Here is a 25443-nt window from a genome sequence, read left to right on the forward strand (position 1 = left end):
ATGTTGTGCATCACTACATGTTATTTCTTCTTTTTAACAAATGACTGCCAGTCCCTCATTTGTGTCTCTCAGCTTTTCATCTTCAAATACTGCAAAGACGGTCGTGTGTTTGCATTTATAGCTGCTGTCCACGCCCCCTTCAGGAAGAAGACACCAGAACTTTCTATTGCGTCTAACTTTCTCTCTGGACTATCATTTTACATGGAATAAGAACAGCATGGTGGTATATGTCGAGGAATGGCAGAAATAAACATCCTGGCAACAGGTTTAAAGTTGTACTTTTGAATGACAGCCCTATAGTTGCAGCTCTTCATCCGAGACAACAGTGCGAACCACTGCTCCATCTTGCAGCCCCCACACAAGAACAGAAGACATTAAATACATAATTAAATATATAATATACATAAAGACCCCCCCAAAATAAACAAACAAACAAAAACAAATAAAAGCAACAAGACAGGAACACAGATTTTGCCAGGGTTTACCAGTGAGGGTGTACACATATTAATTCACTGGGATGAATATTGAAGCTTCTGAGCACACGGTTTGATCTTACGGCTGTCTTATTTTTACAGTCTACTTTCACCGGACTGGACCTTTAACGTGGACCGGCCGCAGGTCACGTCATGAAGGAGCTCGGTGTTTGTGAACGCGCCTCCAGCCCACGTGCTCGTTTCCATAGTCACGTCACATCGGCTCCACCATGTTGTAGGAAATCCGCCGCTGCTCCTCACTCACTGTCAGATTAGAGTTTAATCCGAGGAGGAGGATACGCTGTCAAGACGCTGTCTGCATCTTGAGAGGACCCGCGCTGTTTGTGCATACCAAATACTCGCGATTCAACGTGCTGCCGCGGTCATATTTTAAGACAATACCCGACCCGCACTTAGAAGATGAAACGCCAGTGTTCCGCTGCTGTCTTTGCCTGTCCGCCGACTTGCCAATACGTTAAGATGTTAGCTGGCTAACTAGCTGAAAAAGAGTAACTAAATCGGATTAGCTGCTAACGGCAGCCTCGCTCTGGGTGACGTCCAGGTATTATTTGCCGTACTATTGCACAGCAAGCCGTTGCCTGTTTTTTAAAATTTATTTTAACCACATTTCTACAGTTGTGTCAAAAATTACTACTTTGTGCTTTAATTATTTGCCAGCGTTAATGTTGCTGCAAGCTAGCTACGTTATTAGCTAGTCAAACCACAACAAGGGCTGGACCTCCTCCGCTCGCTAATCTTCACTGTTTGTTAGAAAGAGCAAACGTAAAAGTAGTGCCTCTGACCCCGACCGAAAGTCAAGACGGAGGTGACGGCCACACGTATGTGTTAGCTTGTCTTCAGGCGAGCTGGACTGAGAGCTGTGCAAGATTTGAACCCCGAAATTAGCCGCCAGTCAAAGCGAAGATGTCAGGAAAGGATAAAGACAAGCAGGAGAAACAGTCCACAACGGAACGGCTGATTAAAGGTGAGTCAGTGTTGAGAGATTACTGTACTCCCATTGTAAATGGTTTGGCTGGTAGCTGGTGCATTGAAAACCACCTGTGGCTTCTAGAATGAAAAAAACAAAACAAAACTTTGTTTAAATACTTGCCTCTCAAGAGGGCGTGTGGCGAATTATTGCTGTTATAGCAGCCAGCTCCGCAGCCATATCTGAATACCTAACAACAGTTGTCTGTGTTGTAATTTTCCTTGTTCTGTTATAGTCAGATGCATACAGAGTTACACAGCTGCTCAGTTTGATCAGGGGATGCTCATGCTGTGGATGAATTAGGGCATCTTTTTTCGGGCTGTGATTTAAAAAAGGCCTGATCTCCATAGCTGTCTACTAGTATATGTAATATATGTCACAGCATAGCAGTTGTCCCACCCAGCCTCCTTTATATTTAGGATGGATGTACTGTAAAATCATGAGGTCCTTGCTCACACATGAGAATACTCAAGGTCTGCTCAGGTTACCAGCAGAGCTTGACAAGATGGATTCCTTTGCACTGAGGTTGTTGTGGCCCTTTGAGAAGACACCATTTGTTGTGTCTCCCTAAGACCGGTCAGGCACAGCCAAGTCTGAGGGGGCTCCTGAGAGAGCAAGAAGCCAGCCCCACCCCTGCCACCTCCTCCGCCACCAGTACTATGACTTAATGCCCACATCACTTTCTGTCCGCAAGGGCACTGGGAGAGTGTCCTGCCAGAGGACTGGAATGCTGAAGTGTGAGCCAGTAGCGAGAGAGTGAGTTAATTGTGGAAAGAATCTCCCCAGTGATGTTCCCAACATGGCCAGCCACACGGTGGAGAGAGAGAATGGGAACGTGACAGGGAAGAAAAGAGAAAGAAGTAATGTAGACTGGAGTGAGGACAGCATTGCTTTTGCCAAACCAGTATTAAAAAGTCAGACATTAGGAGTCATTCTCTACATCATACATGGCTCAGTTTTTTTGAGTAAAGATTTATAAATTAAAATAGTAAAATATCACTGCAGGTTTGGAGTTTCCTGTGTAACCGGTGGCGGTAAGAGGGCTTAACCAGTAGACTGTGTAAGTCTAATGCTGCTCTGGTTGTGTAAGTCAGCAGTTAAGCTCATTCACTGCTGGATATTGCTTTCGACCTGGTAGCTCAATCATTTGGTCATTAAGTCTGATGTTTTCTCCCCAGGCTGAATAAATTGCAGACTAATAGGTGTGTGATGCCACGTGACCTTACTGAAGACGAAACTTGGTTTCATTTGGTTTTTGAAGGCATGCTTGCTTAAAGCAAGAAAGATACATGTCATCTTTGACACTAATTGAACCGGATTGTTGCCGTGTGTTAAAGCTGACCCCATGTGTCCAAAATCAAATCAAAAAGAGGCCAGAGGGGAATGTATGCCACCGCCACCCCACGTGATTGACCGACAGACATGGCAAATAAACCCCACGCCTGGCTATTTAGCTCGCGAGGGTAATGCATTCACTGATAATTAGAGCAATCTGAAGTGGACTTCATGATTCATCCAGCCACAGTCCGCTCCATTCATCTCTACCCAGCCGTATCTTTGTAATTCAATCCTCCTCTATTGTGTTGATTTTGAAACAATAGCAAACATATTCTAGACGCTGGCTCATATCACTGTCCAAAACATTATCCTCGGTGGACAGGATGGTAGATAGTAGTGTCTTTGTTTCTTGACTCGTTTGTTGTCATGCCAGACTGTGGGTGTTGATGCAGTGCAGCAGTGGCCCACTGTGTGTCTGTGGTTTTGAAGAGTTCATCAAACATTAATGTTAATTAGGCCAGGCAGTCTCTAATAAGAAGCCAGTATCAGGGCGGCTTCAGCTTATTATTGTAATATTAGCTTATTATTTTTAACAAAACATTTTTCTTCACTGGGTTATGAGAGGCTTGCTTCACTTTAGTCTGCACCATTGTCTGGTTTTTCACTGCACACTGTAGCCTGTTTAAATTGAATGATGCAGCTTACTGGCAGATTCAATTGTATCTGTGTTTGAACAGACTTGATTGTAAAAGGCAAATCAACCCAGAATGTATTATTATTATTATTATTATTATTATTATTATTATTGGTGAGCAGAAGGTTTATTCCTGTTGAGCTGGATGGAGTTTTTAGTTCTTTGGCATTCAGAACAGTTATTATTGTCCAATGTTGGTAATTACTGCCCGCCTCCAGGCAAATGCTTGTAAATTTGGTCAACACGGCTATTGCCTGAAATGTTTCACGGTCTGGTTACCTCATGCTCTTGATGCTTCCCATTCTGAGTCTTCATGCTTTTTTGCAGAGCCTGCTTTGTTTGTACAAGAACCTTCCTTCAGTGTGACAAGGCTTTTAAGTAAACAGCCCCTGAATCTGGAAGCCCTTGCTAATAGAGGCTTTACCTAATCTGTTCTTAAAGCTCGTACCTCAGCTTACAGCTCTCTTCGCGGCCATGCCTTGTAGGCCTGGGAGCACTTACTGTTTATTTATACCACACTGGTCAACGTATGACAGCTTGTCCTCAGCACAGACTAGCCAAGTTAGAGCTGTGCTCTAGCTTTTCCACTGCAGGCGAGGCTGTAGGTCTGTGGCCTAACCACAATCAGTTACCTGTACCTTCTGCTCAGAGTCAAGCACAACCTACAGTTCCGTATTCATAGCCTTTACTTTATTGCACCAGCAATAAAAAAAAAAAAACAAGAAAACATGTCAGATATTTTTTGTACTTTGCTTTTGCTATAAAAACCTCATTGGATCAGCTTGTATGTTTCCCAAATCCAGACTGCGACACAAACCTAAGAGACAAATATATTTGGCTTCCTCTGCACTCAGGCACTGCATCACTGATTAGTAAATGCACCCACACTAAAAACCCATTAATGCTCTTTTCATATTGTACTTTGATTTGCTCTGTGTGGGTGTGACAACATTCACAGAATGCCTGTCTCTCTTTTATGCCTCTCTCTCTTTTTCTTGTTCATTGCCACTGGCACTGCTTTATCGCACAAGTAGTGCTGATCTGCACAAGCTGATACTGGTCTTTATGTCACATTTGATGGCACAGGGTATCCTGTGGACTGACCTGCAGGTGGATCTGGATGATATCACAAATCCAGGATGAAATCATCAGTAAAAGTGTGTAATGCGCAAGGTTGCCCCTGTTTATTTATGCTCCCATTTTTAGCTGTTGAAAGACATTTTTTTTAAATAACTCTTATGTGGTGTTTGCACCATGGTGTTCTGTATGCCTTACAGGCAGTGCAACAGACTACCTTTACACCATACTAAATTGGTGGCATGGTGCATTTTGTGTGTGCCTGGCCTGTTATTAGGCATATTGCAGTAATCCCTTTTACCTCACAGGCCCTGGGAGTGAGAGGCCTTGGACCACACTCTACTATTGTTGTGAATAAGTGCAGATTAGTCGGCAACTATCTGCCTGAAGCTGTTTGAACGAATGAAGCTGCTGCCAATGTAAGAGTACTAATCTCCACAATTAACACTTAATATAGTTCACTGCATTAAGGTTCCATTCTGGAGAATTGGATTAAAACCTGCTTTCTTGATCTCATGTCATAAGTTGCATTAAAAAATGACTGTGTATTTTTAAAGTAGGAAATGGCTGTCTTCATTTAATGTGTAGTTAATGTTTACACAATTTGCAAACTGCCGTAACTGCACTGCTGTCCTACTGCTGGATTCTCTGTGATAAATTTTGCAGTTTTACTTGTTGCACACTTAGTTGTGTTTTGATCATGAAGCACTCAGGTCTCAGCCTCAAAAGCAGTGACCTTTTATGATGACGGCAAAAGGATTGTGTAGGTGGTGTGGAGCAGCTTACTGAGAGAGGGTGGGTCAAGTGAGGCACAAGGCTTCCTTCCGTCTGTCTGTCTTGTACATCTCTCACATGGCGTTATCATGTAGGTGTATGCGTCCCTCCTCCTGTGCCACTGGCTTCATCTTGGCTCCGTCAATGCAAATATCAGCTCATGATTGCAGCTTAAGTAAATGCAGCCTGAGATGCAGAATATTTATTTTCCTTGACAGTTCTCTCTGAGCTTATATCTTCTCAAATATTACCTGTACGATGAGAGTGACATCTTTTCTTTCAGAGTAGCACTTTGTTTGTCTCTTGATTATGTTGAATTTTTTTTTAACTTGAACGTTCAAGCTGAAAGGCATGCTAGTTGAAACTATGAGTGGTAACAATAAAGCCCTTGTTTCCAACACAAATCTCAAGTAAATGGACAAGAGAAGTGGTTAAATTCCAAGTCTTATTGCAGTCAAAATTGCAATATTTTCGAGGCTTTGGCAAATGAAAACAGCAAGATTTGGTTGCTGGGGAGCCCATTACTTTAGTTAGTTGTGGGCTCCAGTTTGAGGCCTGTTATTGAGCCTATATTTGGCAAGTTAGCACCATTACAAGTATGAAGAATTAATTGTTAGCACTTCCTGTCTGTAATGTGCCTATGGGTGTGAAGACAACTATCCCTGGATCACACTGATAAAGAACAAAACATAAAAACATGGTGATACTCCAGCAAGTTGTCTAGTTATATAGATTGTCATTATTCTATGGTTCATTAGTGTATTTGTGTATATTCAGGAGATACAATAATATTCTCAGAAAAGTTAGTCACACTGTATGTAACATGTGATAAATATGATTATCATCATGTCTCTGTTCAGATTTGACAGAATTATGACTCCAGGGAGCAGTTTTGTGGAAAACTGTGGCGCATGCCTCACATCTCTCTCCTCCAGTTCTCACATGCCTCCCTAGCGGGGCCTCGCAGTTTGCTGTGACCTGCTTATCTTAACAAATTGTGTTGATTTTTTCTCTGTAGCTGTGCCATACCCTCCACAACATAAGCTCACTATAAAGGAGCTATTTGAAGATGGCAAGCCCAATGCTGAGTTGCTTCGCAACCATCTTGTCAAGGAGGGCAGGGTGGAGGAGGACGTGGCTCTCAGGATCATCAATGACGGAGCCAACATTCTCCGTCAAGAGAAGTGCATGCTGGAAGTGGAGGCACCTATAACAGGTAGGCTGGCAGATACCCACCAGGGGACCGAAGAGACTGTAGAGGTGCAACAATATGTTTTTTTTAGGCCCAATACTGATTATTGTTAACCAAGGAGACCAGTAAGCAATATTTGGGCATGATACGCATCCATCCATCATCTACACACCCCTTAATCCTTGCTAGGGTTGCGGGGGGCTGGAGTCTATCACAGCTGATACAGGGCGAAGGCAGGGGACACCCTGGACAAGACACCAGTCTATCACAGGGCTACACAGAGACAGAGAAGCTCACTCACATTCACACCAACAGACAATTTAGAATCACCAATGAACCCCAGCATGTTTTTGGACTGTGTGGGAGGAAGCCGAAGAACCCGGAGAACCCACGCTGCACAGTGAGAGCGTGCAAACTCCACTCAGAAAGATCCCAGGTGTCCTAACTGGGACGCAAACCGGGGCTCTTCTAGCTGTGAGGCAACGATGCTAACCACTATGCCATCTCGCAGCCCCATGATGCACATTTGCAGTAAAAATATAAATCTTGGTGTCAAAATGTAGAATAACGCAAACGCCTTCACAAAACTTCATAGAATTTGTTCTGTTTATTTATGTTTCACGTATCTTAATTAAAAGAGAGCTTACTAACATTTAGTGGTAAGCTCTCCAGTGGTAGTAGGCTGTAGGATACTCGGGACATTGATCAAGATTACAGAGTGAAAATGGATAGAGAGAGATGCAGCAACATCAGAGTGAAAGTAGCGCATTTTTATTTTTTGTTTTTTTTTTACTTTATTCGCTTAAAAAAACAACTACCAGTAATGCTGCATATTGGATCAGATAGTCAGCTGGGCTGCTAATTAGTCAACTCCTAGTGTCATGTATTGCACATGCCATTATTTTCAGCTATGTATGAGGAGAGGTCCAGAGTACAGACTCCATATATTATTGCCCACCCACCTGTTCTGCTTCCTTAAACAAGACACCAAATCCCTTTAGGTATTAGCAGGGCTTCTCTGCAGCTGACCGTGACCTTTAACCTTTGAAACATAAGTATACACATTGTGTCAAGTCTCCTGCACAGAGTGGTTCAGCAGACAGTTCAGTTCTTCCACTGCTTCTGTTCTAAATACTTTAAGGAAGAAACGGTTGCATGCAGGTTATATGTCATTTCCAGACATCAGAGAAAGCGTGGTAAATAAGGAGTAAACACACCACCTACTTCAGCATTATTCCTTTGCAGTGCTGCTTCTGTATACTGGCAGCTGGTGTACACTCACTCCTGTGCCAGATCAAAGGGTCTTGCAGGCTTTCAGTGTCGACTTAATCATCTCAGTTGTTGACAAATATCTGTTCCTTCTTAGCTGACCTTTGGGACCAGCTGTTATAAAATATGATCCTTTGTTTCTCATGTTTTCTCACTTAAATTATGGCCAAAATCCTGGGGGAGAGCCAGTGTGACAAAATGTCTTTGCTTGGCTATATGGTTGATTTGAGCAGCCAGTACAACCTGTGAAGCTCACAGATGGGATAATATGAGGATGCTAACTGCAGAATGAACTTCATTAGGACTGAAAAGTATTCAGAGGTCAGTTGTTGTGTAATAATACCTTAAACATTTGCAAAAAGTATTTACCACGCTTATGTTTGTTACACCATTTGTTATACCAATTAATTCAGTTGATGCATGGAATCTATTTGGAAAAGCCTAATTAAATTGCTATGGATGTTACTACAAAGCAGTCGGGTCGCATCAGTTGAATTATCTGAACCAAATTAGGCTGGCACTGCCACGTCCATATTTTTAATATCCTTGCTGTTATTACAGATGCCACTCATCGTCAGGGTCAGGAAACGCACTTGCTTTCTATGATTAACCTTGTACAAAATTGACATAATGGATTGTCTGTGAATTAAGTTTAGAGTTAAATCCTGATTTGATGGATTGAATGGAATGTTAATGTTTAATAAATGTAGAAGTTTTCTTTTGGCTATTTGCATCCATGGCTGTTTGTTTTTTTTATTCCTTTTTTCTCTAATTGTTTTGTGTTGTCTTTTGGCAGTATGCGGTGATGTCCATGGACAGTTTTTTGACCTTATGAAGTTGTTTGAAGTGGGAGGATCACCCAGTAACACACGATATCTCTTCCTTGGTGACTACGTAGATCGAGGATACTTCAGTATTGAGGTAAGTTGTTGTACTATTGCGTTTTAATAACTTGTGGAACTGAAATATTCATCGTCCCATTGCTTAATTGATTACATTTTCATTCGAGCAGAAATTGATTCTGTAGATTTATTTTCATGTTTAAACTTTTCATTTAAAATCATATAAAATTAAATCCTTTTCTCATTCATCTCTACTGTAGAGAAAACAAACTGGTTTCTGGCAAAATGATAAATGTACCAACTCAAACATTCAGTATTGGACACTGAACAGTGTGATATGGTTATGTCTATTGTCACAGCTCTTTGGCAATGATGTGCAATGGGTGACAGCTGATATATTTACCTTAGCTGCAGGTTAGGCTGCCATAATATCTGATCTTAGTGTAAACTGGCATCTTGTTAGTGTGTGGTTGGCTTCTGACACTCCCTCGTAGTGTAGTGCATGTGAATTATTACCACTGGCTGCATGTCAAACTGAAAGGAGTTGATGTAATGAAAACAAACTGGATAGTGGTGGTGTTTCTCAAGTGCTGACTCTCAAGGTGATTAAGACGGTTACCTGTGGTGAGAATGGCTAAGTACTACGACAGTACTGGTTTCAAATCTTACTGTAGTGCTCATTGGCGAAAGGATTTTGCTGTGTGAATTTCTATTTCAGTGACACCTTTAAAGGGCACAGTTCATGGATACTTATTGGAACGGTTAAAAATAAGATGAAGGATTTAAACAGAGAGCAGCAGTCTGACTGCACAAAGTACATTGCAGTTTTCCTATTGAGGTCCCTGGCTGGAGGGTTGTGACTGTTATGTGTTTGGATTCATGTCAGTTAAAATGGTGACTCAGTTTCATGGGTAAAAAAGGTATATTCCTAACAATTGTATTTTACCTATTATTTATATGTGTTACATGGAAAACAGTTTTTCTGCTCAAGACAGATTTGTTGTACTTACTTAACCGGAATGAAAAATATAGTCACTGAAGTGTTCTTTGAGAACTATGTCAGCACTGATGCTCACAAAAAAGTTGGCAGAAGTCGCACCAGATGGCAAGGAAAGAGTCTTGATCTAGATTTGTTAAAAAAAAAAAAAAATTAGGGTACCTTGTGGGAGTAGTGTGAATCTCAAGCTTTAGTGTCATTTATTCTGACTCACAGTGAAGTACAGTATTAACAATCACTTCTTTATTGAATATGACTCCACATTAGAATTCTTCTGTTCTTCTCAAATTGTTCCTACAAGTGCTTTAAAGGGCTTTATCGGATTTTAGTCCTTGTTGTGGAACATGAGACCTTGTAGTGAGGTCATGAATCAGTATTGATTTTACAATCCAGAAGTTATCTTACAGGTATAGGAAACTACTCATGCTTGGGGTTTAAGACTACAAGTTTTAAATAATAAGAAATGTCTCAGCTCACTTCACTTTCTAAAAAAAAATAAAAAATCATTGTATGTCCAACATTGGGGAGAAAGCACGCTTTTAGGAAAAATGATTAGGAGAAATATATGCTTTTGACGTGACTGGTGCAAAAGGTAGATACTCACAACATATTCTTTTTTTTTTTTTTTTGCCTTCAAGCAGTTACGCTGTCTGGATTCATCCCTTCAAGTGTTTTAACATATTTTTAGCAAGTACGGTGTCTAGTGGGATCTTTGTAAGAGTTAACAAAACGGTGTGCTAACACTCTAACCTCCCTGTGGGGCTTTTGGATGGACACTCGATATTGCATTGATGTGGCTAAAATGTCAGAGATGAAAGGAGGGGATTGAAACAGAATAAGGAATAGGAGGCTGATGGTGATGTAGGTAGATTTATGTCCATTGAAGACTCCAAAATTTGCCACTGTGATTGTTTTCACATTTATATCCTGTGAAAAGTGACACTTGAAGCACTTTCAACCCAAAAGAGGTGGTTAACCTTAATGCCACTTGAAAAACAGTTTAGCTTGTCTGAGCCACAGCGGCTATCAGTGTCACTGTAGAGCTCCTCCACCCCGGAGGAGGAGCTGGAGCACGGTTGTGATCAGAGAGGAGTGTACATCCTGCTGTCAGCACTGTGCCAGATCTAACATGGAGCAGCTAATTAAAAGTAGTAGAACACACACTGGAAGCTTACATAATTTGCAGTCAAGCAATTATCCCAATATAATTAAAAATACTACCCAAAGGGACCAGTCATTTGGCCGGTGAATATACTGTCTGGTTCATTCTTTTTAAGGAGTGCCTGACATTGGCTCAACTTATATGGCATACAGTGTTTCCCCTACCAATGCCTTGGGTGAGGGCCTAATGGGATCTTCGGCCTCCCAAAAAACCAAAGGATAACAAAAACAAAGCGCTGACTAGAACAAACTAGTCCTGGCCAGAGCAGCACAGGAGGACAGATGTTGAGCTATGTTGGTGGCTAGAGAAGAACACTCTTCCTGGCTCTACAAGACCAATATTAGTCTGGTAAAAAAGTAAATAAATACTTACACTTCAACTCCATACAGTTTTGCATCACTTAATACAGTAATCAAACAAACAAAGCAGCAGCTATAAAAAAACAAATCAAATATAGTCTGTGACTGAAAAGTCCTTACCAAAGATAAACTGTGATCAGCAAGGGAGAGAAGCCAAAATGGTTGCTCGTAACTTACACATAAGCAGTGATTACAAAGTTCTTTTGATTGGTAGAGCCGAAACGATTGATTACTTGATTGACTTTTTTTTATTTTTTTTGCTATCATTAAAGTAATTTTTAAAGACACATGACTACTTCAGGTTAAAAAAACATCACAGTTTTCTGCTTTTCTCTGTTGTTTAACATAACAAGCAAACCCCTTTGTGTTTTGGACTAACGTTTGGAAAAAAGTCACAGTTTTGAAGATGCCACCTTGAGCTCAGAAGAATAATGCTGTTCTGACATCTTACAAACTAAAATGATGAATGGATTAATGTAGAAAGTAAATGTCTAATTGTAGTCAATAATGGAAATAATCAGCAGTGAACAGCTGTCCATTAGTTAAGATATTACTCCTATCAGGGCAAAGTCATGACTGTAGCCAAACAACTACAATATTGACTCTATGACCTACAAGACAATACAAAAGTCTTAAAGCTCCGGATTTATAGCCATTGACTCTCAATAGCAGCACTGAAAGTTCTCTTCATTTTAAAGGCCACAGAGCTCACTTCAATAGCACATAGGACAGATAGAGCAAAATGGGTATCAGGATGTGGTTACCAAGGCAACTTAAAGAATCACCGTGTTGTACCATTGCTCGCCAGCAATTTGTCAGAGTCTAAATTCAGTGAATGTGAGCAATCCGTTTTACTCTGTGTGCTCTTCTTTATCTACTTAGCGAATTCTCTTTGATCCAAGAGAGTGTGTCGGTGGACTGACTCCCTTCGTTCCAGCCTCGCCCCTGCACACACCGGGCATAGGCTGAAGTGTGTGTGTGTATCTGGGTTTGAGGCGAAGGTAGCCAGTGTTCATGTTGCCACACAAAGCTTTGTGCCATTTCCTTTGTCTTCCTCCCCCACTCCAGGCTCCAACGCAGAGTGGCTGGCTAAAAGAGTGCAGAGGGCTCTCATTAAAACCCATGTCAGCTTCCAGCCACTCCAAGCCATGTCCCTTTCTCCGCCTCTACACATAAGGGATCAAGTCACACCGACAGCCCCCTCAACACATTTACCTGTACTTGACAGTTCGATAGTCCTCTCAACAGTGGAAGGGAATAAGACAAGGCAGTTGTGCCCCCCCCCCCCTTTGTGTTTTAACTTGAATACACACCTGCTGGCTCTGGTTACCTTGGGACCTTGTTCCAATGACTTAATAGCGGGCCAAAGTTGATGTATGTTGAAACAGGGGGCTCAGAGACTCAAGTGGAAGCTTTTCTGAGCACTGAAGAGGAAGCAATTAGATTTGGATTGTAAATGCTGGTCTGTTTTTCAAATATATATATAGATCAGAGGGGAAACATCCTATGGTTTCTGATATGGTGAATGTTGCTGAAGGAGAAACAAATCCCTCTTCATCATGCCATAGTTAATTGTATGTGTGTGTTTGGAGCCTGTAATGGCACACTTCCATTTTATTAAAATCCTCTGTAGACTGTTGCTGCAATATGATGCATAAATGGTAGTTAAGCTAACTTGTCTTGATCAAGGTCACTTGAACAGAGTAACACTGAAACATAAACAACTGATAAAGAGGAGACAAGTGTGTGGGAGGACGTCATTTTTTTTCATTTGAAAATATTCACAGAGCTGCAGTCATTAAAAGCTGCTACCGACAGTCTTTATGTGAAGAACGCAGCTATAAAACAACTTATACCGTCTGCTGAGCAAACATTGAGTCTAACAAGACCTTCAAGTCTGGTGCTTTTTGTTAGATTTGTTGCAGATAGCTGGGCCTACAGGAGTATGTGTGTGTCAGTGTGTGATACGTGGTGGCAGGTTTGTGCCACTTAACCTCAGGAGTCAATTTTCCTCACCTGCAAATTTGACTTTAATTGGTCTTTTTCTATGCTGAGATGATGTTGTGCTTGACAAATTGTCACTGGCGGCCATTTATGTGATTAAGCTGAAACAATTAAGTGATTAATCAATGAGTTGACTGACAGATAACCTATGAGCAAGTTTGCTAATTTGGTTGAGTCATTTTTCAGGCTAAAGCTCCAATCATTCTCTGGTTCCAGCATGTCTGAACATTTGCAGCTTTTCTCTGTCATATATCATTCTACGCTAAATGCTGTAATTGTCACATCACTGCCTTTTCCTTTCCTGTGTTCTCCCTCCCTCTGTCTCTGTCTCTCCTCCCAGTGTGTTCTCTACCTCTGGTCGCTCAAGATCAACCACCCCACCACACTCTTCCTCCTGCGTGGGAACCATGAGTGCCGGCACCTCACAGAGTACTTCACCTTCAAACAGGAATGTAAGTGCAGGGCCTCTCTCAGCCTTAGGAAGGCTAGTGTAATGTGCTCCTATGCTCTCTTTAGCACTTCACAATGGTCTGCATCAATGAGGTCTCAGATTTCTGACAAAGCCTGGGCATAAGGTATGGTATTTGTAGTGCGAGTGCAGAATTACGTTGGCATTTAGTCGATTTTCAATTGAATTTGCATATTACAATGATGCATTTAGCAAAGGCTGAAATTTAGGATGTACGTTATGCAGCGTCTGACTCAGCGTTTAAACTGTTGTGTCAAGTCTTTAACAAATACATGCATCCTCCATGTGCAACAGACATGTCAGTCAGGTGATTTTGATGATATCTAATGCGGTGGTGCTCAATCACATTTTAGTATCACACAGAAAAGCTTAACTTTAAAAAAAGGATTGCAAGTCAGTCTGCAATGTCAGTCATAAAAATTGCAATTTGATATTTTCCCAAATTTGTCAGGCATTTTATTATTTTTTTTAGGTCTTTTGGTCTTTTCAAGTTCACATAGCACACATACAAATGAGAAACTGAAAAACACCTTTTTTGAGAAATGTAGGAATTTGAAGTTGAGCTCCATGTCAGAGAAAAAGAAGTGCGGTACCTCTGATGACAGATTCTTCTTAATAACATGACTAGCTTCCCACAAGTAGGACATGTTTGTCACAAAGTGTGTGTAGAACGTGGAAGTCCCGTCACAAGATGTGGCAGTTCATTAGCATTACAGTCCCCACAGAGGAGAAGAAGGCTTTTCCTTTTCATGTTGTAGATGATCAACTGCCGGAGCATGGAGAGCAGCCAGGCATGCTGTTGATGTGTTTCAGACAGTTACACACACACTGATTTTTTCAGTCTGTGACAGCTGCGTGCGTGAATCTATCTCTGTGTGTGCGCAGAGCAAGTCGGGTTGTATTAGTATGCAAACTCAGAGACAAAGACACTTTGGCAGACAGCAAAGACAAAGCCTTACCAAATGCACATGGATTTCACTTACTACATCTTCACCCACACACACCCACATACCACCGCATCAACACACACACACACGTTCTTGTTAGCGGTTTGGAAGATAGTTTGGATTGTGGTGGACTTTGAGATTTGGATATCTATTTTTTCACTGTGAAAGCAGTCAAGAGCATGTGTGTAAACTAAATCAGCAGATAAAGTAGTAGAAGTAAGAAAAATAATCACTAATGTCACTGGCTAAATTTTAGATTACCCACCTGTCTGGCACTTTTGTCTTTATGCAGCAGCAAAATTACATTCAGTAAAAAAAGAGTCTAACACTTTCTGACTCCATGTGATGCATCTTGCTCTAGTTTAGTTTGAACGCAGCTTAGTAGACTAACCAGACCAGCACTGCGATCACATTTACTCAAATGCTGGATTCCTTTCAGAGATCAGATGTTGCAAGTTTAAAGCATTTCAACAAAAGGTTTGGTGATACAGCTAAAAAATAATGATAAGATGTTACATTGCAGTCAGTATTGATTATTATTAATGCCCTATTTTTTAAGGTTGCATTCATTCTGATACTTAGTAGTAGAATTAGGAGCTGTTGTTATATACTGCTGGGAAGTACTGAAAAAAAAGAAATGTTAATATAGAATCCTAGGCTACATTAGCCCTGCTTGTATTCCACCATGCTTTTTCAAGTGGTATTGAAAAGGTCTTAAAGTTAAACTCTGTGCACCCTGCAGAAATCATACTGAGTTGATGCTTTGAAGCATAACAGATACCAACGATACCAAAAATTAAAGGCTATTATTTTATTAAAACTGCAATGAAAAAAGACAAACTAGAAGATCAGTGAATACTGATATACAAGTGGCATACTGAGAAAACAGAATATAAATACAGAAACGCTCATCGACTTTAAAGAGAGGAATAAGAAATGTGTATAAAATCGCAATAATGACTCATTCAGTCAAAGTTTTCTTCAAAAAAGACATAAGGTCACATAACCGGGAGTTTGATAAAGGGGCTGATGATGGTTTTCACTAAAGCAATATCCTCCTAGTCCAAAAACACATAAATAATCAAATAAATACATTTTAAAAATGTGTTTTTATATAGATATAGATATAGATATAGATAGATAGATAGATAGTGTCACTTCCACTTTCTCTAACTGCAAAAACTGTATTTAGTCTCCTACCAAGTTTACACTTTAGAAGGATTAGGCAGAAACAGTCATATAGTGAATTGTCTCATTATTCTCATTAAGTGTAATTTCGAAGTAAAACAGGGGTCGACACTAAATGTAGACTTCCACAAACTTAATTATCCACATTTATTTCAAGTACAAAGCTCATTCCTGCATACTTTTGTGGCTTGATTGCAGCGTTCACTCGTCCCACACATTGTACTGTCCTTGCTGCTTGTGCCCTATAAGGAGTCAGCTTCCTTCCGACCTCATCTGACCTGCAGCGTTCTGCAGGCAGCGCTGCAGAAACTGCCTGGAAACAATCATCAGTCCTACTGTTGGCAGAGGAGCTGTTCTACTTGTTCATAACACCTCTGGCAAACATTTGATCATAGATACTATAATAGGCAGATACAGCAGACAGCAAGCATTACAAAATAGTTTTGTGTTACTACACAAAGTGAGCAGTATTTTGTGTTTGTTGCTATGTTTTTGCTGCAGGTAAAATTAAATACTCTGAACGGGTGTATGACGCCTGTATGGAGGCCTTTGACTGCCTGCCCCTTGCTGCCCTACTCAACCAACAGTTCCTGTGTGTACATGGCGGACTCTCACCAGAAATTAACTGCCTAGATGACATACGGAAAGTAAGTGATCCCCACTGACATATGAAGTAGTGTCAAAGTACTGCAAAGGCAAAACTGAAGATCTGTGAGTCTCCATGGCTTGATTTGATTTATTTTAACTGGTTTTATTGGTCTAAGATTACATTGGCAAAATTAAATTTCCTTTTAGTATTATGGTTTCCTGCTTGTAAGAAGTTGATTCAAAACATACCGTATCTCTGCTAAGTGTGTTTGTGTTGTGTACTCAACAGTTAGACAGGTTTAAAGAGCCTCCAGCATTTGGGCCAATGTGCGACCTGATCTGGGCTGACCCTGGTGAGGACTACGGCAGTGAAAAGACTTCTGAACACTTCAATCATAACTCCGTCAGAGGCTGCTCCTACTTTTTCAGGTATTAATTATTTAATTAAACTGATTCACCTCTGATGCAGCTTAATTCTACAGAAATAGTCTGCACCAGTACCAGAGGGATACAAATGCAGCACTTGTGTTGAAATAAAAACAGTGATTTCATCCAGTTGTGGAGCGCTTTCCGTAGACTAATCTCAAACAAATACGAAGACAAGGACATATGATAATGGGATGTAAAGTGGACTGCATCACACAGGTCAGAGGATGGTGCTTCACTTTTTTGTAGGTCAAACAGTTTATTGAGGCAGTTTCAAAAATGGCCCTCTCAAAACTGGTTATCTGATAAAAACAGCTTGTTCAAAATAGGTTAACACATTCAATATGACTTTACAAAATAGGTTAACAGATGCAAAGAGATTGTACAGAATAAAATGTGAAAATGGGTTCAAATTACTCAACTTAATAGCACAATAGCAAATACTTATGTGCAATTCTAAAGGTTAAAAGACACGAAGGGCTGTTTAGAATAGGAAAGAAAAGTCAAGCAGTTATTGTAATTAAACAAAATAGCACCTGCTCTGGCAAACATTACAATATGTTAACGTCAGGAGGCAGTTTTTTTTTCTTTTCTGTATATATTTTGGTGTTCATTTTTCCTTCAAGATAAATTATAGCAAAGTTGTTGATCCTGTTAATTTTCATCATCACGCCAAAATATCACTTGAGTTTATGACCTGCAAAACTAAAGGCATTCTCATGAGCATTACACATCCGTGTTTAGTGTTAACTCGTAAATATTAGCATGTTCTAAACTGAACTTGAAGAAAATGGTAAACACTGCTGATGTCAGTTAGCATTGGGACTGAATGATTAATAACATTTTGAATTGTGATTTGAAACAATGCAACCAGCGTGTTTGACACCTAAAACCCGTTGTGTCAGGGGTTTCACAAGTTCATGGCAACCTACTTATAGGACAGTTATGTGTTTGATGGTATCTCATTGGTGTAATGTTCTTTCACATGTAAATTTACTGTTAATATTTAACTTTGCTTTAAAAACTGATACTGTAATTCAAATTGCAGTCTCACTCTCAATCAAAGCTTTCCCCAGATTATTCAGCGCTAGTTAGCATTTAGCTTATAGCACCTCTGCGCCCAATTACTGCTGACTAAGCTGACTAGCAACAGCAGTGTCAGCTTCCTGCCATATTAGCCACCGATTTGGAACAAAATATGAAAGAGGTGATTGGTTAATGTTGATGCTTCATTAAAATGCTGTTCTATAATACTGTGAAGTGAGAAGTTTCATTTCACAAAAATAACACAAGATGCCTCAAATGCTAAAATGTTGTCCTGTGTTAGCCTGTATGACCACATTATGTCACTTAACTCAGTGTAGTTACCTCTAGTTATGGGTATTGTTATTTCTTTAAATGGATTCTCAATAAAATACATGAATTTATAAATGTCCTCTCTCTGTCTGTGGGCTTTAGCTTGTCCTGCCTGCAGCACTAACTGATTTATTATGTGCCTCGAGTAATAGCCAATCAAAATTTAAGGACAGATGTTGAAAGGTTCTCTTTTTAGAACAAATAAACAAAGGCATTTCAGCAAAGTTTTGTGTTATTCTGAAGTTTGTCACCAAGGTTTTGGTTTTTACTGCAAATGTAAATCAGTTCTAGATATCAGTTATTGGTCTCCTTGATTACTAACAATTAATGTAGATGTTTGGCCTGAAAAAAACCTATGAGTTAACCTTTATTTTCTGAAGATTCAGTGACCCCATTGAGTTACTCACAAGTTGAGACCAGCTAGCGGTTTGAACTTAAGTAGGACACAAATGCCTGGTTCAGCTGAATCCTGCAGGATCTTAAATCCATAGAGGTAGTAACACATTCATCTTGGCGTGATGCTCATCTGTGTACCCCCACTAATATATCTTGAGCTTTCCCTAATGGATTCGTAGTACCCTAAAGTAGCCTCATCCAGCTGAGCTTGTCTGCTTTTCTTCTGGCTTTAGTTCTCAACTTTTTGGAGCCCATAAATGCTCAGAGTTCTGCCTCTGGACACTCAGCATCTTTAAACCCTCAGCCCAACAGGCCAGAAAGCACAGCATGATGAAAATAAATATGAAAGTATTTTCCTTTGGCCAAAAACAGTCAATTGGCAATTGGTCTTAAGTGGCATCATGCAGTTCCTGTAATGGTTTAAGTTTGGAATAAGCTTTGACCTCCACTCAGTGGTTTAACAGGTCTGCCTTCTTTCTCTCTGGTTCTCTTTCTCTCTGCAGTTACTCGGCAGTCTGTGACTTTTTGGTAAATAATAACTTGCTGTCCGTAATAAGAGCCCATGAAGCACAAGATGCAGGGTAAGTGATATTTAAAAAATGAGTTTTCAGCATATTTTATTGTAGAATGTGCGTAATGAGGGTTTCTATTTGTGGCTGTGCAGGTATCGGATGTACAGAAAAAGCCAGACCACAGGCTTCCCTTCATTAATCACAATCTTTTCAGCTCCAAATTACCTAGACGTCTACAACAACAAAGGTTTCTATCTTTTTTTTCTCACTCTCGCTGTTGTTCTTGTATTTACCAGGCTTCAGTCCTTGAATCTCTCCTCCCATCTCTTTCCCTCTGTCAATCCTAGCTGCTGTATTAAAATATGAAAATAACGTGATGAACATTCGGCAGTTCAACTGCTCCCCCCACCCTTACTGGTTGCCCAACTTTATGGATGTCTTCACATGGTCTTTGCCTTTTGTTGGAGAAAAAGGTATGTTTGTTGTTTGGAAGGGAAAATGTAGATGGGAAGCTAAAAATAAATGCTGCATTGAGTTGTCTATGATCCAATGGCTTTGTAGAATATCCAGACCTGTCCAGAGTCTTTTTATTTCTGTTAAATTATAGAATAGCAGTGAATTCTAAAGTGGGCCAGTTTATGGTAAATTGCACTTCTTCATTGTTCATTCAGAACACAGCTGGTAGAATTTTAACAAAGAGAGATGAACACAATTCACAATAACATGTTATATGTTGCTTTCTCTCTGTAAATCACTCAAGAGTCAGGAGTTCTTTTGAAAAATAAATACTTTGCTTTTTTTTTTTTTGCCAATTTACTACATTTTTCTGCTCCTGTATTCTTTAGAAACGTCCACATCTAAATCTTAAAGTGGCAAACAGCAGCCCAACAGCTGACAAGATGGAAATGACAATGATCAAGTGCATAATGTCTTTGTTACTGCATGCGTTTGCAAATAGGGCATTTTGGGGACTTTACTGCTTGAGTCTTTTTTATTGTAAAAAGTGTGTTGATTCTGTAGCAGCCATCAGGAGAACATCACAAATTACATCAATTTATACCTTTCAGAAAATTCTGTTTAATGACATTTAAGTTGAATAAGCTATAAACGTGTTCCTTTTTAGATATAACAAACAGTCAAAATGAGGACAGGCAACACCACAAACTGGCCACAGACATTTGTTTGGTACCAGTCTGAGGTTGTTTTGTGGCTTCTCTCCCCGACAGTGACGGAGATGCTGGTGAATGTACTGAACATCTGCTCTGACGACGAGCTCATGTCAGAGGGAGACGACCTATATGAAGGTACATTTAAAAGAACGAGAATATGCACTCAGACCTTTTTGATTAGGGGTTTGATTATAAGCCCGGATGATTATCCAATCTGATGTTCAATTTTTGTCTGCTTATCCTTATTGTTATTTTTTTAACCCATTCCCCATAAAAAAAAAAAAAAGAATTTGTAAATGCGATTCTCTCATGCAGCTGAGTGTCTATCGGTAGTCTCTACAACAGGGGTCTGTCTATCTGATTGGTTACACAGTCTGCAAATGACCTTTTATTTTAAATCAGAACTTAGAATATCAGTAACATCGGGCACAACTATTTACAGGAATGCCAGTTTTCTACCTTTGGAGGATATTCTAATCATAATCTAATTTATTAAGACTTACCAGAACTAAATTTCAAAACCATTCATCAAACTTTCATCAATATTTACAGGATCTGTACAAACTCAAAACACACAACACAAATAATGAAAAAAACACTATTCAGGGCTCCAGACCATCTTTCTCATTTGGTCGCACTGCCCACCTGGTCACAGGAAAAACATACGACTTGCTGAACATTTTCTTATCGATAGACACTACCCGTAGCAGGCTGTGGTAGATGCTGTTACGAGCTACGTACACACTCATGTGGCCAGTGCCCTGCATCCAGGAAGTGTAAAATTAGTAAACACACAGTAAGGACTAATTTCAAATCTGTTAATCACACAAATATTGTTAATATGGCAAAAGAATACCAACATTATTATGAACTTCATTATTATTTTGTTAAAATTAAGTCAAATTTAATATTGTGTTTGAGAACTACTTTTTATCTGGTCATTTGTAGTGGGGCGGTGTCCCTGGTATGCATCGTATTGGCCCAAAAATTTGCACTATATTGTTTGATCCCTTCTTTTGGTTTTGGTAGTAGTTTGGTAGTAAATTTGTCGAAAATGGAAACGAGCCATCTAATACCATCATTATACCTTATGGTAAATGTGATCCAGGCTGCATGATACATTTACTATTCTTTTTTTAAAACTCCTTCTAGGTTACAGATATTCAGACTGCAATTGTGTTTGCAGTATTGATATGTAGATAAGGAGAGGATGGAGTTTGACTTGTGAGAGTCAGTATGAGCAGCATTATCTCCTTTATTTACATGGTGTGATTTTGTGCAGTGGTGGATTTGGCAAAAGTAGTGTTGATGTTCCTAGAAAGACTCTTTACATGTTTGTACATAAATGTACAATTACTGTTCCACTACATTTACAAACAGAGGCATCAGAAACATCCACAAACATGATTCCCTCCCTCCATTGCTGGTCGCCTGCTGAAAGCAGTAATAGTGTTTTTTCAGGCTTTTGACTGGCCATCCTGACTTTAGGATTAAGGTTATATTACCGCCTGTTGTTTTGGCATACTCTTGACTTCAGCTTTGTTTTTGCATGATGTGGACAGAGATTTTGTTTGAGAACGATGAAGGAAAACCTGTTTAAAAAAATACCCATGTATGTGTGAACAAGGCCTGAATGACAAGACGTTAGCCTGCTAAGTACACTATGAGTGACACCAAGCTCAGGATTAAGAGCTTTCACTATGTTAGTTTAAAGAGGTTAACATTAGCTTTTGTGACTAGGACCTAATGTACTATAAATGTACTGTGATGGTGAATATACTGCTCGTAGACATTACTGTCCTGACCAGAAACAAGTATCAGTATTACTATAACACATTTTTGTCCTTCGATATTTATCAGAACTAAATATACATTAATGGTTGCTTTGATGTAAAAGTTGTATAGATATAGTGTATCTGCTCATCTGTGTACATCTACAGTGTTTGGATCATTTCTCCACAACCATTTCTGGTTCTTTTGCAAATCAAATTTTTAATGTGTTTTTTAAACTCGATGAATGGCAAATGAGTCCTGACACACTCTTACTTGACATAGAATGCTGGAACATGATTTATACGCAGCACTTCATCATAATTCAACTTCTGTCACACGTCTGGTGTTGATGAGAGAGTTGTGCTCCCTGAAGTACAGCTGCTGTACTCTGAAACACTTCATCTCTCAGATGTATTAACCCTTGATTCTTTGTTCTCTTCTCATTAGTCTTTTATGCAGCATTTTTTTTTTCATTTTGACCACTAGCTTCTTAAGTACTAGGAATCAGTAGCAAAGGGTGGAATCAGCAGCGTACTGTGTTTTAACCTTCCCATTGGAACTGTTCCCAGGTGGCACCTCAGCGATGCGTAAGGAGGTGATCCGGAACAAGATTCGTGCTGTGGGGAAAATGGCCCGAGTCTTCTCAGTTCTCAGGTGTGACCCTGTCATTTACAGTGTTTCTTTGAAACGTCTGTTCCTTTTTAATGACAATGCTCTAACTGGAAACACCCTATGTTCACATATCTGGGTCGCAGCATCGCAACATAAAATTGCATTTCACCACAGGGCCAGTAGGACGTGGAAGTGTTGGTGAAATGAAGGGAGTCAGTTGAGTGCACAATGAAGCTGTGTTTGTTAACACAATGTTGGTCTGCCAGGATTAATGAGCTGGCACGAGATGAGTCACGATGCACCTAGACTGTATAATGGCATTAGACATTATTCCAGATTAATGCTGCTGCCGCTGCTAGCTTGTCACACTGCTGTAAGTGGGCAAGATGTAGAGCAGCTCGTCTTTCAGACCAGTGGATATGGGTCAGTGGTATTAAAGACAGATACATTTTCAATATATGAAAACAGATTTTAGTCAGCCTGAAATTGTTTCATTCAAACTTTTCAAAATGTGCACATTTTCTAAAATTATCAAAATGATACGAAACATGCAATTTGCAACTTTGCAATGCTATGCAAAAGTCTTGTTTCAGCTGTTATGTGCAGCCTCTTTTGAAGCAGTAGAGAACATTTTTGAAAGTATAAAGAAAGTTACATGTTCACATAAAAGTGCGTCAACACAAATCTTTACACTGGTATCGGATCCTTAAAAATATTGCTTCAGCTGCTAAAATTGACACAAGTTGTTGGTGACCCACTTACAAATCCAGGACACATAATAGCAGTTTGGCTGGAGGCATTTACAGCTGACAGTCTATCACTCTTATCAATCAGCAAGGGGGTTGGCACAGGTTAAATATCCAGTGATGCTCGAACTCATGACCTCCTAGCTACACAACAGCTTCATAACCGCCAGGTGTCTGCTGCTCTACTTGCTGAAATGTAATCTGCATGTACCTTGTGTGCCTGTGTCTTGTTTGTGGACTAGGGAGGAAAGTGAGAGTGTGTTAACACTCAAAGGCCTGACCCCAACTGGAACTCTTCCAATGGGAGTGTTGTCAGGGGGGAAGCAGACCTTACAAAGCGGTAAGTGTGTTGTCCACTCAATAATCCTGCTCTTTGATTCCTCCTTGCAAGATGCCATTTAGCAGAATCTCAACCCTCAGGGACACTTTCTCACTCTTTATCACCAGGCCTGTGTTGTTCTAAACACTGAATTTGCCGGGCAAACCTGTTTTTTTCTTCGACATGGCAAAGAGGCGGTGTTACATGATCTGTTAATCCTCAAGCACATCAGTAGAGAAAACTGTACAAAACACGGGGTAACTGCAACGCACTAAAAGTATTTGTAACATTTTTTCTGCACTAGCTATAGCTATAAGGAAAGATCTGCGGTTTGCAAGGCAAATGTATGGCCATAAACCTGAAAGTATAGCTTATCGCTAAGATTTAGGTAAGAAGATTGACACTGCTCTCAAGTGTATATAGCAAATCTGTAGCTGGAGCCAACACCCAGGCAGGCGAGCTATCTTGGCATAAAGACTGGGAACAGGGAGAAACAGCTGGCTTTGCTCTGTCCAAAGGTAACAGAACCCACCTCCAGGCACTTCTAAAGCTAACTGATAAACACATTATATCGTATATTGTGTGTGTGACTCATTCAAAAAGCAGTTTTTCAGGGCCGCTCAGAAGTACCGTCCCTAGAATAGGTACTTTATTTCTACCCTGAAAACCACCCTGGAGGAGTTTCTACGAAGAGGTTCCTGCAGCAGAACACACAAAGGTTCAGGCTGCCTAGAACTGCCTCTAAGTTTCTGCAGTGGAAAACAGCCTTTTGTTTGTTGCATGTTACCTAATACTGTCTGTTCTGTGGATTTTGTTATCTTTAGATGGAGTTAGGTCGGCTGTTTAGCTCTGTTTTGAGGCTTTATGCTTAGTTAAGTGAATCAACTGCTTTTTCTAGCTCATGTTAATAATACAGGATCAGAATCCATTTTATTCCATTCAGTTTTCACATAGAAAGAATTTGGCTTGGTGTTTTGGTGTACAACAGTAAACACTGGCAAGTAGAAAATGTCTATCTATGCAAGTGTTGGAAACAGGAGTAGTACAGATTTTCTCATTGAACTTTTTAAAATAAAGTAACGAAATAAATATTCCAAAATGTTGACACCTTCCTTTAAGTTCAAGTAAGTGGATGTATAACGTTAAACTAAGGATCATGAGCAACCTATAGAAGTCAACATTACTGTAGTTGCTAAGATATCCATATTGGAACACTTTTATACCGTTGAAACCAAAGTTGTCAGTTAACAGTTTTGTTTGCTCCTTATAACTACAGTGAACTCAAAGCTTTTTTGCAGTTTAGTCAGAGAAGACAGCTTAAATCCCATGATTTATCTTTGCATGCACTTTTCATCTTTGCACATGCAGAAATACAACACTGAGACCTCCGTATTGTTGTATTGTGGGAAATGTGGGTAATATCCAAATGAGATCAATGAGGTAGCTTGATTAGAGTTTGGAATGTTCTAAATGTAATTGTAGCAATATACACATTGCAGAAACATCTGGAGCTAAAAGATGTCCATGCTGGCATCCAGTTTGTGAAGATTAGCTTCCCTGTCCAGCTACCTTTTTGAAGGGTTCTAGATCAATGATGGCATGCCCACCACAGGAAGCGCTGGCTCCACTTTGACTCAAGCCAAACCCCCCAACCCACCCCCCCACCACGCCCACGCGGTAGAAAGTTTTTGGGCTGAGCTGTGGGCTGGCTGATCGGGGAGGTCAGCCTGTCACCTGGACATGGCTACTGACCCTCTGATCTAAAGGTCACCGCCTGGCCTCGTCTGCCAGAGGACATGCTGAGAGCCACGCTTTGCCCCGCTGGAAGCTCAC

At 40.2% G+C, this 25443-nt stretch overlaps 1 protein-coding gene across 1 annotated transcript in view; it reads left to right on the top strand.

The window, feature by feature from the left end:
* The first annotated feature begins 741 nt into the window (after window positions 1–741).
* The window catches only part of ppp3cca (protein phosphatase 3, catalytic subunit, gamma isozyme, a), a 31345-nt gene continuing 6643 nt past the window's right edge, over window positions 742–25443 (top strand). Inside the window, exons 1-12 of the mRNA XM_008294634.1 lie at window positions 742–1458; window positions 6303–6500; window positions 8542–8666; window positions 13450–13561; window positions 16215–16360; window positions 16591–16730; window positions 18983–19060; window positions 19144–19238; window positions 19339–19464; window positions 20218–20295; window positions 22503–22587; window positions 23534–23631. Of these exons, the coding sequence (XP_008292856.1) occupies window positions 1398–1458; window positions 6303–6500; window positions 8542–8666; window positions 13450–13561; window positions 16215–16360; window positions 16591–16730; window positions 18983–19060; window positions 19144–19238; window positions 19339–19464; window positions 20218–20295; window positions 22503–22587; window positions 23534–23631 (1342 nt within the window). The 5' untranslated portion in view covers window positions 742–1397. The remainder of the gene's footprint in view (window positions 1459–6302; window positions 6501–8541; window positions 8667–13449; window positions 13562–16214; window positions 16361–16590; window positions 16731–18982; window positions 19061–19143; window positions 19239–19338; window positions 19465–20217; window positions 20296–22502; window positions 22588–23533; window positions 23632–25443) is intronic.

Source organism: Stegastes partitus, unplaced genomic scaffold, assembly GCF_000690725.1.
Source record: "Stegastes partitus isolate 25-593 unplaced genomic scaffold, Stegastes_partitus-1.0.2 Scaffold981, whole genome shotgun sequence".
NCBI lineage: Eukaryota > Metazoa > Chordata > Actinopteri > Pomacentridae > Stegastes > Stegastes partitus.